This window comes from Oryctolagus cuniculus, chromosome 17, assembly GCF_051225735.1.
Source record: "Oryctolagus cuniculus isolate XC-2025 breed Fujian yellow rabbit chromosome 17, ASM5122573v1, whole genome shotgun sequence".
In the NCBI taxonomy this organism is placed as follows: domain Eukaryota; kingdom Metazoa; phylum Chordata; class Mammalia; order Lagomorpha; family Leporidae; genus Oryctolagus; species Oryctolagus cuniculus.
The window spans coordinates 53,615,480-53,632,435 of NC_142883.1; the positions used below are offsets into that span (position 1 = coordinate 53,615,480).

At 49.5% G+C, this 16,956-nt stretch overlaps 1 protein-coding gene across 10 annotated transcripts in view; it reads right to left on the bottom strand.

Annotated features, from left to right (window-relative positions):
* STX8 (syntaxin 8) overlaps positions 1-16,956 on the bottom strand; it is a 304,958-nt gene that overhangs the window by 41,591 nt on the left and 246,411 nt on the right. For 3 of the 10 annotated variants that reach the window (XM_089318364.1, XM_089318365.1, XM_089318367.1), the window contains one exon: positions 10,433-10,930. The exons of 3 other annotated variants lie outside the window; for them this stretch is intronic. In XM_089318364.1, coding sequence (XP_089174490.1) covers positions 10,578-10,930 — 353 coding nt within the window. In that variant the 3' untranslated portion in view covers positions 10,433-10,577. Of the gene's footprint in view, positions 1-10,431; positions 10,931-16,956 lie in introns of those variants that run through there. 4 more of the 10 variants (XM_089318360.1, XM_089318368.1, XM_089318362.1 and 1 more) reach the window with 3 other exon arrangements.

Consider the following 16,956-nt stretch of genomic DNA (forward strand, 5'->3'; position numbering starts at 1 on the left):
GGAGGGGAGGGGGAGGAAAAAGGGGAGGGGGAGAGGGAGAGAGGGGAGGGGAGGGGGAGGGAAAAGGGGAGGGGGAGAGGGAGAGAAGGGAGGGGGAGAGAGGAAAGGGGGAGAGAGGGAAGGGGGAGAGAAGGGAGGGGGAGGGGGAGAGAGGGGAGGGGGAGAGAGGGGAGGGGGAGGGGGGAGGGGGAGAGAGGGGAGGGGGAGGGGAGGAAGATTTCACACACTGTTCACTCCCCAAATGCCTACAACAGGGAAGGGTAGGCCAGGCCAAAGCCAGGAAGTGGGAACTCAGTTCAGGTCTTCCACATGGGCAGCAGGGACCCAAGTACTTGAGTTATCACCTGCTGCCTCCCAGGGTGCACACGGGCAGGAAGCTGGGTCAGACGCAGAGCCAGGACTAGAAGCCAGGCACTCCACACACCATGCAGGTGTTCCAAGCAGGGGTCTTAACTGCTGTGCCAGATACTCAGCCTCACGGCACAGGCAATGTTCAGAAAAGTACACACGTGGTTAGGGAATAGGTTCGGCGAATCTGCCAGCTGCCTTTACCTTGTAAGTGGGGATGAGGCTGCACAGGGTGCTGCTGTGAGTGACAAAGGACACGACGCTGCTGCAGCAGTCGGCATGATGCCCAACACACAGTGACCCTCTGCAAAGGCCACCACTCAGTCACTCACGTTGCCTCATTCCACTGCAGTCTCAAACTCCGCCCACAGGCATTCCACCTTGCACCATTTTGCATGTAGCCTGACTGTACTTGCCCAGACTTAAGAAACAAACAAGAGACCGTTGCTCAAAATGCAGTTGGGTGCATAGAGAAACTCCCTTTTAGAACTGAAGGCAAGAATCTCACAGCTTGCTCCCTTTCCTGCCGTTCCAGTTTAATGGAATGATTCTTCATCAACTGACAATGCCATGAGCCTGGAGGTCCACATAGGGACAAAAAAAAAAAAAAAAAAAAAAAAAAAATAGGTTCCTTGTTTGGTGGATGCTCGTGCGACAAAGAGAGAGGGAGAGAAACTTTCAGTTTCAGCCTATGTGATTTCTCATACAGACCAAGTGAGGCCGGTGCTCTAGGCGGGGCCGGGCAACAGCAGGTCCTCCGTGCAATCAGAGGTCCTTCCAAAAGAAGGGCAGCCGGGACCTGAATGTGGCCCCGTGTTCCTATAAGGAAAGCCACTGCCAAGCATCGAGCCAGGCCAGACCAAGCGGTTACCTAACCGGGAAACAAGCTCCTGCCGCTCCAAGCGTCTTCTCAGGCTCCCAGATCCCACCACCAGTGGCAGGTGCCTGTGTGTGTCACGGCCATGGTGCCGGCTGGGCACACACTTCCTATCTGCAGTGTCACAGCGGGAAAGGACTCGGGGGAGCATGCACAGTCAAGAAGCGGGGAGGTGAGTGGCTGTGGCATGAGTGGGGACCGGGGGACTCCGTGGCCCTTGCACAGGGCCAGCACTGGAACCAGGCACAGGACCGCTCCTGGTAGGGCCAAGGCTGATGGGGGAATGAGTCCAGGCTTTCCCGAGGGCTGCCCACTCGTGCCTTGTCCTTCCCTCTCCCAAGTAACTCTGTAAGCAAGGTAGACTTCTAGTGCTCCACTTTAAAAACAAAAAGTCCCCTCTGTGTGTGCGGTGGTGGTGGTGGGGTGCCGCTGACTAATGCCCTGTCCACATACCACATCAGAGCACCAGTTCCAGTTCCAGCTGCTCTGCTTCTGATCCAGCTCCCTGCCAACACTCCTGGGACAGCAGCCTAAGACGGCTTGGGCGCCTGCCACCCGTGTGGGAGATCCTGGGTCGAGAGTTCCTGGCACCTTGCTTCCGCCTGGCTCAGCTCCAACTGTTGCAGCCATTTGGGGGAATGGACAGGCAGACAGAAGATCAATCAAAACATCCTCACTGGCCCCCCTGCCCTGGCCACCTTTTAAATCAATCAATCTTGGGGGTGGGTGGTGGGGTGGGGGTGGGACCGAGTGGCATCCATCACTGAAAACATTCAGAAGACCTGGGTTCTAAGCAGCAGGGGCAGATGTGGCTTAAAAGCCAGGCGCTTGCGGGGGGATTTACGGCCTGTGACCGATTAGCCAGATGGCCATTCTGTCTTGTCAGTGTTTGCTGAGCCCCTCTCACTTTCCCTCCTTCCCCGGCCCCTTGAAGAAGGTCATTTCCTTTGGCCGGGGTGGGGGTTTGCAGGCCGCAGGCCGTCCTGGGTTCGCGTGGGCTCCTGGACGTCGGATGGCCCTGGTGATCAGGATGCGCTTTCTCCCACAGGCGCTTGGACCTGGCCCCAGGCTTTTCCCATTAGCTGCCTATCTCCCCACAGTTTTCCACACTTGCGTGAGCCCCAGCTTCAGCTGGTGCAACTGTGGCCACAGGATTAATTCCAAACACATGCTCTGCAGAGCGTGGACTCTCATCTTAACCGTCCGTCATTTCCAAGGCATACAGAGGCCGCTGCACGTTGGCTCAGAGACCTGATGACTTGGGAGGAAAAACAGGGGATTGTCTGTTGCTGTCTATTTAACGCCGATCCCACCACCCCTGGCTTCCGGTCAGCGGAGCAGGGCCGCTTCCGTCTCTCGCACTCCCTCCAGGGCTTTTGTTGCCCTGGATGTAATGGAAAACTCCTTTACTCTCAGTTTGGGTTTGTCCCAATCAGCTAACTTTTCCAACTTGGGCAGATGCAGAGAGCTTCCAGGGGTTAGGCAGTCGAGATCTTTGCACTTCGGCACGCCATGAACAGAAATCGCATGGAGGTGCACATTTAGCGTGTAGGTTTTTACAAATCTCCGGAGTTAAAAATTCCCCCACCGTTTCGAAAGCTGAAGCCCGCGGACGCGACACACGTTCACCGAGGCGTTGTCATGCACTGCACATTCTCTTGCCTTTTCAGGCGTGCGTTTACTTTCTCAGGCAAGCGCCTTTTGCAAACACAAAACAAAATCACAAACGCCAGCTTCTCTGACTGGCATTTTGTTTTTCCATGCAAACACTCGGAGAAGAAAAAAAAAAAAAAGCCAAACCCAACATTTCTGCCCCATCTTTTTCTTTGTCCTTTGGCTAGTGTAGATTCTTCTGCTTAAGTCTTGCTTGGCATCTTTCAAAATTTTGTACAGGGGCCAGCGTTGTGGTGTAGTGGGTAAAGCCGCTGCCCATGACACCAGCAACCTGTATGGGTGCCAGTTCCTGTCCCAGGTGCTCCAATTTAGATCCAGCTCCCTGCTGATGGCCTGGGAAAGGCAGCAGAAGGCGGCCCAGGTGTTTCAGCCCGTGCCACCCATGTGGCAGACCCGGATGAAGGTCCTGGCTTTGGTCTGGTCCAGTGCGGGCCGTGTGGCTATCTGGAGAGCGACCCAGAGGATGGAAGATCTCTCTGCTCCCCACTCCCCACGCTGCCCCACAACTCTTTCAAAATCAATCAATCAATCTTAACATTTTTTAAAATATAATTTCTGGCTCTACTGTTCCACAAAAACCCTGAGAGTTAAGACTGGGCTGGGGTAGGCATATGCTGCAGCAGTAAAGATGCACTTGGGAAGCCCGTATCCCGTATCCGAGTGCCTGGGATCAAATCCCAGCTCTGTTCCTCATTCCCTCTTCCTGTCAATGCCCACCCTGGGAGGCAGCAGGCGATGGCTCAAGTAGTTGGGTCCCTGCCACCCGAGTGGGTGACCTGGATTTGGTTTTGGACTTCTAGCTTTGGCTTGGTCCAGTCCTGGCTGTTACCAACATCTGGGTAATGCTGAACCAGTGGGTGGACGATTTGTCTCTCTGCTTTTCAAATAAATTAAATATAACTAACTAAATAAAACCCATGTCACCCACAACTATCCTCAATAACAGGCAGTAAGCTAAATCTTTTTACCAAACCCTACCCCCTCATTTTTTTATGTGTATGTATTTTTAATTCAGATCAGATCTCTTGCACTTTCTTTCTACCCTCTTCATCCAGGCATGTATTTCCCAAAGCATATGCAAGAATGACAAACCTGCAATGTCCAATACCCATCATTGGTTGGAAAAGCCAAATATGTTTAATAGGTGGGAAGGGGCTGTGTCTTCTACTCTGACATCAAATGAAATCTCATAGCAATCTGGGGATTTAATAAATGTTGAGTGGCAGAAGAGTATCAGATGTTAGGTATCCAAATACCTATCTCAGGAAGTTCCTTGGGTGATATAAAAATTATCCAAGGAGAAAAACTTTAAAACTTAGCTGCTGGCTAAGTCATGTCACCTCTTCCCCGTGACCATTTCCTAGTCGGGCGTGTGCACGTGAGAACAACAATTCTTGTATATTTCCTGTTTGACAAAGGACTTGACATTCTCTTTAGCTTTTTAGTTGGTTCTCTTGAAAGTTCTAGGCAGAAAAAAAAAAAAAACTAAAAAAAAAAGTTCTAGGCAGACCGTGGCAAAGATTTGCAACTAGGAAGATAATGTTTGTTTATTGTCTTTTATTTATTAATTTCTTTTAACGTTTGGTAGAGAACTTCCAGATTAATAATGGATACCAGTGCTGAGGAAGGACGTTCTTATTTCGTCCCTGAGCTGATCTTCCAATTTTTCACCAAGAAGCAAAATGGCAGCATTCAGTTTGCCATAATGATTATTTAGCATGGTAATAAAGTACCCTTTAATTCCTAGTTTCTGAAGAGTTGCATTTAAAAAAAAATCAAACTAAGAACAGATACTGAGCTCTGTTACATGTCTTTTGAGTATCTGTGAAAGCCATCACAGGGCTTCTCTCTATCTATTAATGAGATGAACTATGCTAATATATTTCCTAATACTAACCCCTCTCTGCATTCTTGAGTTAAATTTGGCTTGGGCACAGTGCTTTTACTCTTTTAATAGAAAACTGGATTCAATGTGCTACTGTTTTACTTAGAACTTTTCTTCTTAGGATAATTATACTCGTACGTGAAACGTGGCCTACAGATTTGTGTGTGTGTATGTTCTCTCTGGTGGGATTTGATATCAGAGTTATTCTAACTCCATACAGTGAAGAAGGAAGCTTCCCTCCTTCTTTTCTGTGTTCTGAAATGGTTTATATAATCTGGAAATCAGTCTTCCTGGAAAGTATAAAATAATTTACCTATAGAACCCTCCAGCACCAGAGAATCTTTGGATGATGGTTCTTCTCAACCTCCTCTCTGTGTCTCTGTTCAAGTTTCCTAGTTACTCTTTAGAACCATCCTGGAAAGCTGTAGTTCGATCATCCTCACTGAGCTATTAATTAGTATAAAAGTCTATAGAGAGCATTCTATTCTTAACTCAGCATCTATGATTATATCCCCTTTCTCATTTTTTAAGAATATATTTATTGGCCGGCGCCGCGGCTCACTAGGCTAATCCTCCGCCTTGCGGTGCCGGCACACCGGGTTCTAGTCCTGGTCAGGGTGCCAGATTCTGTCCCAGTTGCCCCTCTTCCAGTCCAGCTCTCTGCTGTGGCCCGGGAGGGCAGTGGAGGATGGCCCAAGTGCTTGGGCCCTGCACCCGCATGGGAGACCAGGAGGAAGCACCTGGCTTCTGGCTTCGGATCAGCACAGTGCTCCGGCCGTAGCAGCCATTTTGGGGGTGAACCAGCATAAGAAAGACCTTTCTCTCTGTCTCTCTAATTCTGCCTGTCAAAAAAAAAAAAAAAAAAAGAATATATTTATTTATTGAAAGGCAGAGAGAGAGAATGAGAATGAGAATCAATATTAATGTTCCGTCTACTGGTTCATTCCCCAAATAGCCGCCACAGCTGGGGCTGAGCCAAGCTGAAACCAGGAACCCGAAACTCTACTCGGGTATCCTAGGCAGTTGGCAGGGACTCAAGTGCCTGAGCCATCATTTTCTGCCTCCCAGTCACGTTAGCATGGAGCTGGACTGGAAGCAGAATAGCCGGGACTTGAACAGCTGCTCTGACATGGGCTGTGGGCATCCCAAGTGGCGGCTCAGTTTGCTGCGCCATTACACCTGCCCCTCTTGTACTTCTTAAGTTGGCTTTATCCAAATTCTTAAGTGGAACCCTACCCACCCTCTTCCTGCTTTACATTTTTATGTTCCATGGATGACTTGAATCCATAATTGAGCTCAAATGGTCATCCTCCTTTAAAAGCTACAAACTAGCCTTCTCTGGTGGAGGATTCTAGCATTTGCCTTCTCCCTGTTGTAGGATCCCATTGGATCCATCCCCACAGGCGTCTGCAAACAGACAGGCTTGGTGAGCACCGGCCCCTCCCTCCCTGCCCGCTTCTACAGTGCGATTATCGGCCTGCTGACACCCCATGCCCATATCACACAGCGCTGGAGAGGCTGCCTTTTGTGCTACTAATGATACTTCCTTGTACGACTGGATTTATAGGGCTGCTGTTTAAGTCTACTCCCACCCACCCGACTGATCCTGAAAATAAGGGGACAGGAGATGGCGTGACAGCTTTTCAAATTAACTACGATAATACAGTTAAGAAAACTTAGAAATGCTACACATGCCGTAGTCCTCTGAAGAAATCAATGCTTATGTGTAATTTGCTAATTTTCTGCAAACCGTTACAAGAAAGAGATAGGCGTGTGCAAGGATTGGCAATTGTGAGCAGAGATGGAAGTGGATAGAAAAGTCTAGGAAACTGTGGCCTCTCGGGGTTGGGAAAACTATTGATGGGCCTTACAGAGAACCAGAGGAGGCTGAGGGGCTCAGAGCCTGCCCTTCAGGCCCCCCGAGAAACCAGAGAAAGAGGCAGAGATCTGGTTTACTGCTGTGCCCGCTAGGTCTTCTGTTTGAGGAGCCCCAGAGTTGTTGCTTTTAAAACGGGGGAGCCACTGTAAGTCAGAAGTCGCAAAACCAGCAAAACCATTTCTCCAGAAACGGAACTTGGATGTGATTCCTGGCGCACTTAATGGAAGCCCCATAAATTTACCAGGAACCCCTGACTCAGGGGAGGAGACACAAATAGTACTGTAGTTTAGAAGTCCCCAGACTGCAAGGAGCCACCCCTGACCCTGCACCACCCAGAACTTGTGGTGCTGCAGGAGCTGATCGGGGCTTGAGGAGAGGGTGTGTCCTCAGATGGCGGGGATGTGGGTAGCCAGGCTGCAGGGGCGACGTCTAGTTAGTCCACAGGATCCACATTGCCTGTGCTCAACAGCAATGGAGAAGGTTTCCCAGCTAGGTGGGCACACAGCTGAACTCTCAATAACGGAAAGCGAGCAGAAATGATGCGGCCACTTCCAGGCTGAAGGCTTCGGCCAGGCGAGCTTCAGGCGAGCTCCCCTTCCTGAGGCACAGCCATAGCGTGCCGGCCACCCGGCTTCCACTGAGCGGATGAGGATCCACGGAGCACGGGGAGAGACAGGGGAGAGCAAGCGTGACATGAGAGACCGAGAGAGCCAAGGATGACCCCATGGAGAAGCAAAGCCATAGGGCTAGAAATCAGATCAGTGCTTTTCAGGGGCCGGGGGTGGAATGGGGGCATGGACCACAAAGGAGTATGAGGGGACCATCTGGAGAGGTGGAAATACTCAGTGTTTTACTGTGGTGCTACTGCACAATTATACATGTTTATCAAAATGTATGGAATTGGGGGCGGTGCTGTGGCGCAGCTGGTAAAGCCGCTACTTGCTGTGCTAGATTTCATATGGGCACTGGTTCAAGTCCCTGCTGCTCCAATTTCAATCCAGCTCTCTTCTATGGCCTGGGAAAGCAGTGGAAGATGGCCCAAATCCTTGGGCCCCTGCACCCACGTGGAGGACCCAAAGAAAGCCCCTGGCTTCAGATCGGTGCAACTCCGGCCATTGCGGCCAATTGGGGAGTGAACCAGCGGATGGAAGACCTCCCCCCTCTCTGCCTTTCCTTCTCTCTCTGTGTAACTCTTTCAAATAAAAAAAAATAGATAAATCTTTATTTAAAAAAGTATAGAATTGCTCACCTACAACAGGCAAATTTTATTTTACACTGAGCCTAACCTACTTAACTTTTAAAAAAGAAAGGAAAACAGAAAAAAATAATTCCACGGAGAAAGACCTCCACCTCCAACCCAGCTGACTTCAGAGCCGTTACAATGCCGCTAAATCTACAAGCCACGTTGCTGTGATGCGGTTAGGTCTCACCCTCTCTCTCAAAGATTTATTTATTTATTTTTAAGACAGTGACAGAGAGAGAGGGAGAGGCAGAGAGGAAAGAGATCTTCCATCCACTGGTTTACTCCCCAAATGGCTGAGACAGCCAGGGCTAGGCCAGGCCTAAGCCAGGAGCCAGGAACTCCATCCAAGACTCTGTGCAGGTGCAGGGGCCCACGCACTTGGGCCGTCTTCTGCTGCCTTCCCGGGAGCATCAGCAGGGAGCTGGATTAGAAGGGGGCAGCCAGGACTCAGCTAGTGCTCCGATATGGGAGGCCGGCATCGCAGTCTCTGGCTTAACCTGCTGTGCCATGCCAGCCCCTCTGCCTCTCGTTACAGTAGCTTAACCTTCACCCTCACGTGGAAGTCTGTGGACCATACACACAGGAGAGTATTAACATTGGTAGACCTGCGGTTATTTCATCTCCCCAGTTTTGTTCACCTGTATTTTCTTGGCAGAACATGGTTTGGCAACATGCAGAGGGAAGATATTCTAAGGGATGTGTCATGTTTTAGCCGCACTCCAGCCTAAATGCTAAAGTAAATTGCTAGGACTTAAACCTAATCTTCAAAATTAGTATGTGATCAAGGTGGCCTTCAAAATCAATAAGAATGGATTTTAAAAATTAATGCTGCTGAACAAGTGAGTTTCCATTTGGATAAAGATACCCCTCACACCAGGATCAAGTCCAAATCCATCAAAAAATTTGATGCAACAGACAAAATCATTAAGCCTAGGGGAAAAAAAAAAATCCATGAAAGAGTCCCTTTATATCCTTGGAATGGAAATACTTTTTTTACCATGACTCAAAATCTGGATGTCATAAAAGAAATGATGGATAGTACAATTACAGAAGAATTATAAAAATTTAATAGCATAAAATCATCATAAGCCAAACCAAAAGACAAGAAATTAAGGGAAAAGACCCTGAAACTCATTTTCACAAAGGATTAATCTCCCCAGTTTATAAAAGAGTCCTTAAAACTGATGAGAAAAAGACCAGCAACCTACAGAAAAACACACCAAGAGCATCAACAGACTGTTCATAAAGAAAGAAATACAAATGGCCATTAAAATATATCAAAAAAGTACATGCATGCAGAAGGAAAACATAAAGTAAAGCTATTAAGTTGAACCACATGAAATTAACAATGCTCTGTAATTTCTGACTTACATAAGTGGCAATTGCATGTGGTTCCACCTAATACAATGAAATAATATTTTTCATTTATCAGGTTGGCACAGTTCCAAAAGCTAGCCACCATACCTCCTTGGTACGGCTGTAGGGAAATATTCTCCTATTATGCTTTTGGGAATATACAACCATACGATCCCCGAGAAGGGCAATCTGGCAAAACTAATTAAAATGTCTACGCTGGGGGATTTATCCTTCGGCTGTACCCACACACATATAAAATAACATACGTGCCCCACGCAAACAAATGTTCACAAGATGCCATCTTTCACGGGAGGGAGGGGGAACAGGGCAACACACGCATACAGATTTGCCTGCATCTGCAAAAAGCAACACTAGGAAAAGATGTGAGAAGAAGTTGGTACAAGCGATGACCTACACAGGGCCGGGAAGGAGTGGCGAGGAGACAGGGGGTGGGGGGGGCAGCGTTTCTCAGGGGATGCCTCGTTCATTCTGTCGACGGTTAAAGTACATGTTCAAAATACAATCATTTTAAAGTAAGATTGCAGGCTCCTGGATACACTGACAATCCGCTGAGGTCCTAAGTCATCGTGACTATAATACATAATTTTCCTATTTACAGCTATGTTTCCCACCGCCCAATGAACCACACACAAACCCACCAACGTGAACTCCGTCACAGGCTGGGTGCTCTCTGACTGCCTGTCCAGAAGGTCCTCCACTCTCCTGTGCACCCTGGTTTGGAGGAGGGACCCCCACATGCTGGATCCCACGGGTTGCCCTGGGTTCGCCTGCTCTCCGCCTTCCTACTGGGCTCTGCCAGAGGCGGCTCTGGCTGGCGGTCAGAGGTCAGGACAGCAAAGCTGGGTAGGTCTTCTCTGGCTCACCACTTGCTGTGGCAGTGCTTCTTGCAACAGTTTCATCCCCCCCCCCCCACTTTTTTTTTTTCAAACAAGATTTATTTTATTTTTTCAAAAGGCAGAGTTACAGAGAGATTTTCCATCCATTGGTTCCCTCCCCAAACAGCCACAATGGCCCAGGGCTGGTCCAGACAAAAGCCAGGAGCCAGAAGCTTCATCTAGTTCTCCCACATGGGCCATCCTCCACTGCATTCCCAGGTGCACCAGCAGGGAACCGGATTGGAAGTGGAGCAGCTGGGACTTGAACCGGAGCCCGTGTGTTGCCACAATGCCGGCCACTCGCATCTCCCTTGAACCACGCTTCCTGTCCGCTGTCCTTGTCGATGGTTCCGGCTACCACGGAGTAACATGTTTTCTCTCCCTTGCTCTTAGGGCCTGCTCCCTAGGTGCCGTGGGAATCAGACACAACACCCCAAAGTATGCCGAATCCTAAGCTGAAGGGGAGCGGCAGGTCTGGGAAGCAAGGTCTTTCTGATCTCGCATCTTCTTGCCTCCCTGTGTCCTACAAGGCAAGCCACCGAAACCACAACTCCCCTTCCCAGAGGTGGGTCACAGCAGTCAGGACTCTCACTCCCCAGAAGCATGCTCCACGACACAGAGAGGTCACCCTCTTCCGTCTCCTGTGAAGAGCCCCCTTCCAGATGAGATCCCTCCCTACACTGGGGGCACGAGTGCCATGCACGCTGTTCCCACAAGGTCACGTCCCATCGTACAATCATGTTTCCATACAGCTGTCCGGTCTTTATTGAACCTAAGGAAGAAACAGTTTCTGAAGGCTCCTCTGTCACACAAAACCTTGGTTTAAAAAACGTGCTGTTGGACGGGTGCTTAGCCTAGAGGTTGAGAAGTCAGTTAAGATGTCCAAGACGTGTACCGCGGTGCCTGGGTTCCATTCCTGGCTCTGGTTCCCAGCAGGCAGCGGTGCAAGTCACTGGGTCCCTGCAACCCACAAGGGCGATCTGGGTTGAATTCCCATCTTCAGTCCCAGGCCTAGTCCTGCCCAGGGAGGGCACCTGGGGAACAGGCAAGCAGATGGGGGTGCTCTTCCTCTATCCAAAAAAGACGAGGAAACCTAAAAATCTCATGGAAAACAATAAATCCAGTCAACCAAGATAAAGCTGAAGCTAACTGCTTTTTAAAAAGAAAGTGTCAGGGCTGGGGTGGTGGTGCAGCGGGTTATAACCTCAGCCTGCAGCGCCGGCATCCCATATGGGCGCTGGTTCGAGTCCTGGCTGCTCCACTTCTGATCCAGCTCTCTGCTGTGGCCTGGGAAAGCAATAGAAGATGGCCCAAGACCTTGGGCCCCTGCACCCACGTGGGAGACCCAGAGGAAGCTCCTGGCTCCTGGCTTCAGATCAGCACAGCTCCCGATGTTGCAGCCATCTGGGGAGTGAACCAGCGGATGGAAGACCTCTCTCTCTCTCTCTCTCTCTCTCTCTCTCTCTGCCTCTGCCTTTCAAATAAATAGATGCGTCTTTAACAAAAAGAAAGTGCTGTTTGTCTCTTGTCTGTGGTAGAAGCGCCAGGCCCTATGTGTGGCACAGCAGCCGAAGCCACTGCCTGCGCCGCCAGCATCCCACATGAGCACCGATCTGCCAGCCTCACGTCTTCTGCTGGAAATCTGGCCGATACACTCACTTACCTGCATCCTAGAAAAAGCTCAAAATTTCATTTTCCTCTTCCTCTTCTATCCCAAGGCCCACTTATGCATGGACCATTGCATATACACATATTTCTGCTCCCAACACATCTCTCCACTTTCTAGGCTCATGGTTCCTTTACGTTTCTCCATTTCTTAAAATGAGCCGCTCAGCTCTGCTGGGCATCTCTTCAACAATTCAACTCTCACCTACGTGCCCGTTCACGCAGCAAATAGTCTGAGGATCTCCCGGTTATGGGGATATTAACTGGTGTTGTCAGTGTAGACGAGGCCCTTGTACACTGCTGGGGAGGTTCGATTCTCATGGGGAGAGAAAGGTAGGCGGTGGATCGTTAACACGCATGAAGTTACGACTGTGAAGACGCTGTGACAGGAAGATGGCGGGGTGCTCTGATGGCTGAGCCCCGGAGGCTGGGAGGGCGCTGGCCGCGGAGGTGAGGGCGGGGAGTGGGCCCCTGGGCTTCCTTTTCCGGGTCTTCCTTTCACAGAACCGGCTCCCCTCCCTCTAGATGTTCTCAGGGGAACAGTGTCTTGGGGCTGACCCCACTTTACGTCCACTTCCTCCTGCCTCCATGACGTCATTTTTTTTTTTTTTTTGACAGGCAGAGTGGACAGTGAGAGAGAGAGACAGAGAGAAAGGTCTTCCTTTTGCCTTTGGTTCACCCTCCAATGGCCGCCGCAGCCGGTGCACTGCGGCCGGTGCACTGCGCTGATCTGATGGCTGGAGCCAGGTGCTTCTCCTGGTCTCCCATGGGGTGCAGGGCCCAAGCACTTGGACCATCCTCCACTGCATTCCCGGGCCACAGCAGAGAGGTGGCCTGGAAGAGGGGCAACCGGGACAGAATCCGGCACCCTGACCGGGACTAGAACCCCGTGTGCCGACGCCGCTAGGTGGAGGATTAGCCTAGTGAGCCGAGGCGCCGGCCACCATGACGTCATTTTTAAGATGACTCACATCTCCCTGTCCTCCAGTGATGCACCAGGGTATGGCCGACGCTTCACGGAGGGTGGGATTGAAATGTACGTTTCTTCTGATGCAAAAAAAAATTCTGAGATTCATACATATACCAGGTCTTCAAAAAGCCCACAAGAACAAAAACATGCGTGAATTTCAAACTTTTTTTTTTGGCACCAAGATAAGAGTATCTTATTTCCATTTTCCTTCAACTTTTGGAAGCTCCTGGGTGGTGCGGAATATTCCAGTTACACTCTCCTGGTGAAAACTGTCCTTTCTCTTAAACAGAAACTCTACTTTGCTCTTGCTAGTTGATGTGGAACTGTGTTAAAAACTTTAGATAGGTGTGAAAGGAACCTTAAAGAGGAACATCAGAACATTTGAGGAAGTTTACCTTTTTTCCAATGTGACTTTTCTAGCTGTTTGCTTCCAAGGAGCAGCTTATTCCTGAAATTCTAAAGGTTGGGGTTGGGGTGGTACTAGGGAAGGGGCGGCAGATTGGTGTGCTCCCTTGGAAAACCAAAGCACCTCCTGCAAGGAGCCAACGCCCAGCGCTAGCCGCAGAACCATTAGTCCTTGCCTACGTCCAGGAGGACATTCTTCTCACCCACCGACGGCAAGGGAAAAGATCTTGCACGAAGCACAAGCCTCCATGACTGCAGCTTTTCAGATGCGCAGGGGGCTCATGATAAAGGGTATTTTCAAGCCCTCAGTCTTCGCTGAACCTGCGGGCTCACGTGGGAAACCATTAGCTCAGGCTGCTACAATTAACTCGGGGCTGCAGCTTGAAAGGCCCACACAATCCCCAGCTACTTATCATGCAAACAACCTGGGAGACTCATTTTCCTCGCAGTGCAGGAGGAGGGGTAAATTACTGAGATAAGTAGATTATTGGGGAAAAAGTCACACTCGGAGACCTTATGAAATGATTAAACCCTGGGAAATTCATCCCCCTAAATCCCTGGCCCCTGATAGTACACACTCAATACCGGGTCCTTGGTAAGCTACACATGAAGAACCTTCTCTCCAAGCAAGTCCAGTCTGCTGAATTTTTACCCAACTTTTCAAACAGTGATTCCTTTAGTTTTGACAAGAGTCATCAAATGAAGCAAATTAAAAAGAAGGGAGGAGGTTATAAAACTCTTAAGATTTTTTTTCTCAATTTCTAAAATTCTACAAGTACATACCAAGGCCAATAACACAACTCTAGGAAAATACGGTCCTACTGAGTCCTTGCACTAACTTCACAAACTCTGTATCAACAGAAACCGTTTCATACTGACTCGTGGCCATGTTCAGATCTATTGTGGCAAAAATATGTCATCTCTATCATAAGTACGTACTTCCTTATAGTGAATACGAGCCAACAGTCAGTCTCTGAAATGAAGTTTCGGAAAGAGTGGTATAAACGTTGGTGACCCTGAGCCTGGAGACAGAACCGGGAACCTTCCTCTCCTGGCCAGAGTGAAAAACAAACAGACCAGACGGCACAAAAGAACGCACCAGGGCCTCTGGAAACCAGAATCTTAACTAAGAGAACCTCGTGGCCCAGGCTGTCGGGAGCACTGTTGACTTTATGCTCCCGGGCTACAGAACTGCAAGCCGGGCGGGATAAACAAGAATGACACTGGCCCGGAGGAGCCCAACAGCAGCCCCAGGCATGCTCTCGCTGGAGATTACCCTGGGAGATACTCGGGAACTGCCAAGTCTCCCAGCGCAGCTGAGCCCTGTATTTAACAGAGCCAAACACTCCTGCTGCTTCTCTCACAGATAGGAGGGTGCTTCCCAAAGTTCATGGGAAAATGTAATTAAAAGATAAGTTTATTTTGGTGCAAAAAAACATTTTTGAAATCCATGCACAGCTCTTTTAGAAAATGGGATTTTCCACGGACTTTCTGAAGACCCCTAGCGGACTGTTCTAGACTCTCAGGAATTTAGCCACCCCTCCACCCTTGCACATCCGATAAGGTCGGGGACCAGGAAGGAGGAGGGCCTGGGGCCTAAGGAGGACTGCTGGGGACAGAGCAGTGGCCGGGGAAGAGGATGAAAAGGCTTTTTGGTTTTCCAGGAGAAGATTCGCTTTGTGGGGTACAACATAACCTGCATCTGTCTCCATATGCAGCCTTCAGGGAAGGCTATGATTTGCTGAAATTTGAGTTGGGAGCCAGAGCTGGGGTAACAAGCCCAGGCAATCCAAGATGGGATCCTGGCATCTCAACTGCTCGGCTAATTGCGTGCCCATCCTCATCTTCAAAGGTCAAATGGCTGAAGTTTGGAGATGCCAAGTAACTTGCCAAAGGTCTCAGCGTTAGAGCTGGGGTTCAAAGTCTGATGTGAGATCTCAAAGTGTAGGCACCACACAAGGCTAATGCTTTTTTTTTTTTAAAGATTTATTTTATTTATTTGAAAGAGTTACACAGAGAGAAGCGGGGGGCGGGGTAGAGAGGGAGGGAGGGAGAGAAAGAGAGAGGTCTTGCATCCGATGGTTCACTCTCCAATTGGCCGCAACGGCCGCAGCTGTGCTGATCTGAATAGGCACCCACATGGGATACCGGCGCTTCAGGCCAGGGCATTAACCCACTGTGCCACAGCGCCGCCCCCAGACAAGGTTAATCTTGAAGACAGTAGAGGCCAATGCTGTGGCTTAGCAGGTAAAGCTGCAGCCTGCAGTGCCAGCATCCCATATGGGTGCCGGCTCAAGTCCCGGCTGCTCCACTTCTGATCCAGCTCTCTGTTATGGCCTGGGAAAGCCATAGAAGATGGCCCAAGTCCTTGGGCCCCTGCACCTGTGTGGGAGACCTGGAAGAAGCTTCAGGCTCTGGATTGGTGCAACTCAGGCCATTTCGGCCATCTGGGGAGTGAACCAGAGGATGGTAAGACCTCTCTCTCTCTCTCTGCCTCTGCCTCTCTGAGCACTGCCTTTCAAATAAATAAATAAATCTTTAAAAAAAAAAAAAGACAGTAGAGGGGAAAAAAGTAGTTGATACAACCAATTTTATACTTCACTTATGAGGGTCTACACTGCTGCGTAAAACAGACTCTGTATTTTCAAAGAGGGGTAGAGAGGTGATTCAGAAAAATCCACCTCCCTAGCTACTTGATAGCTGCCTGAAACATTTATCTGCATAGCATTTATTATTTTTTTAATTACTTTTTTTAGATTTTTTTTATTTATTTGAAAGACAGAGTACAGAGAGAGGTAGAGACAGAGAGAGAGGTCTTCCATCCGCTGGTTCACCCCCCAGATGGCCACAATGGCCGGAGCTGCGCCGATCCAAAGCCAGGAGCTTCTGCTAGGAGTTTCCCCCGGGTCTCTCACGTGGGTGCAGGGGCCCAAAGACTTGGGCCATCTTCTACTGCTTTTCCCAGGCCATCACAGAGAGCTGGATCAGAAGAGGAGCAGCAGCCAGGATCAGAACCAGCATCCCATATGGGTGCCGGTTCTTCAGGCCGGGGCTTTAACCTGCTGCGCCACAGTGCCAGCCCCCTGCATAGCATTTAAACATGATACTTCGCCAAAGAACTGAGATGCAAATCAGAATCCAGAGTAAGAACATAATGTGGAAGAGAGAATGAATTTTCATTAAAAGTAAACAAAAAATGGGGGTGGGGGCTGGGGATTTATCCCATGGGTTAGGACTCTGGTTAGGATGCCGTGCCCCCTAGCAGAGAGCCTGGGTGTGGATCCCTGGCTCCAGTTCCTGACAACGCAGACCCTGGGAGGCAGCAGTGGTGCCTCAAGTCCTTGGGCTCCTGCCACTCATGTGGGAGACCTGGATGGAGTTCCCAACTCCCGGCTTTGGTTGAAGACTGTGGTGGGCATCAGGGTAGTGAATCAGCAGATGAGAATTCTCTCTCTGGCCCGCCCACTCATCTATATATATGATAATATAACACACGTATGAATGGTAACAGTGTGGTGGCTGTATTGATGGAGTACTGCTTTCAGAAACTGCTCTATGTCATATCAACAGTGAAATATAAATAACGTGGTTAAAGAGAAAAAACGTATCCCTATGTAACTGTTGATTAAAGAAGACTGAAGGATACAAGTTGAATCCTGCATCAGTCACTTACTGGTTGTGTGGCCTTGGGCAGATCGCTTCCTCTTGGTGTGCCACAAGGTGTGGACATCACGTGAACCTATCTCACTGGATCTGGG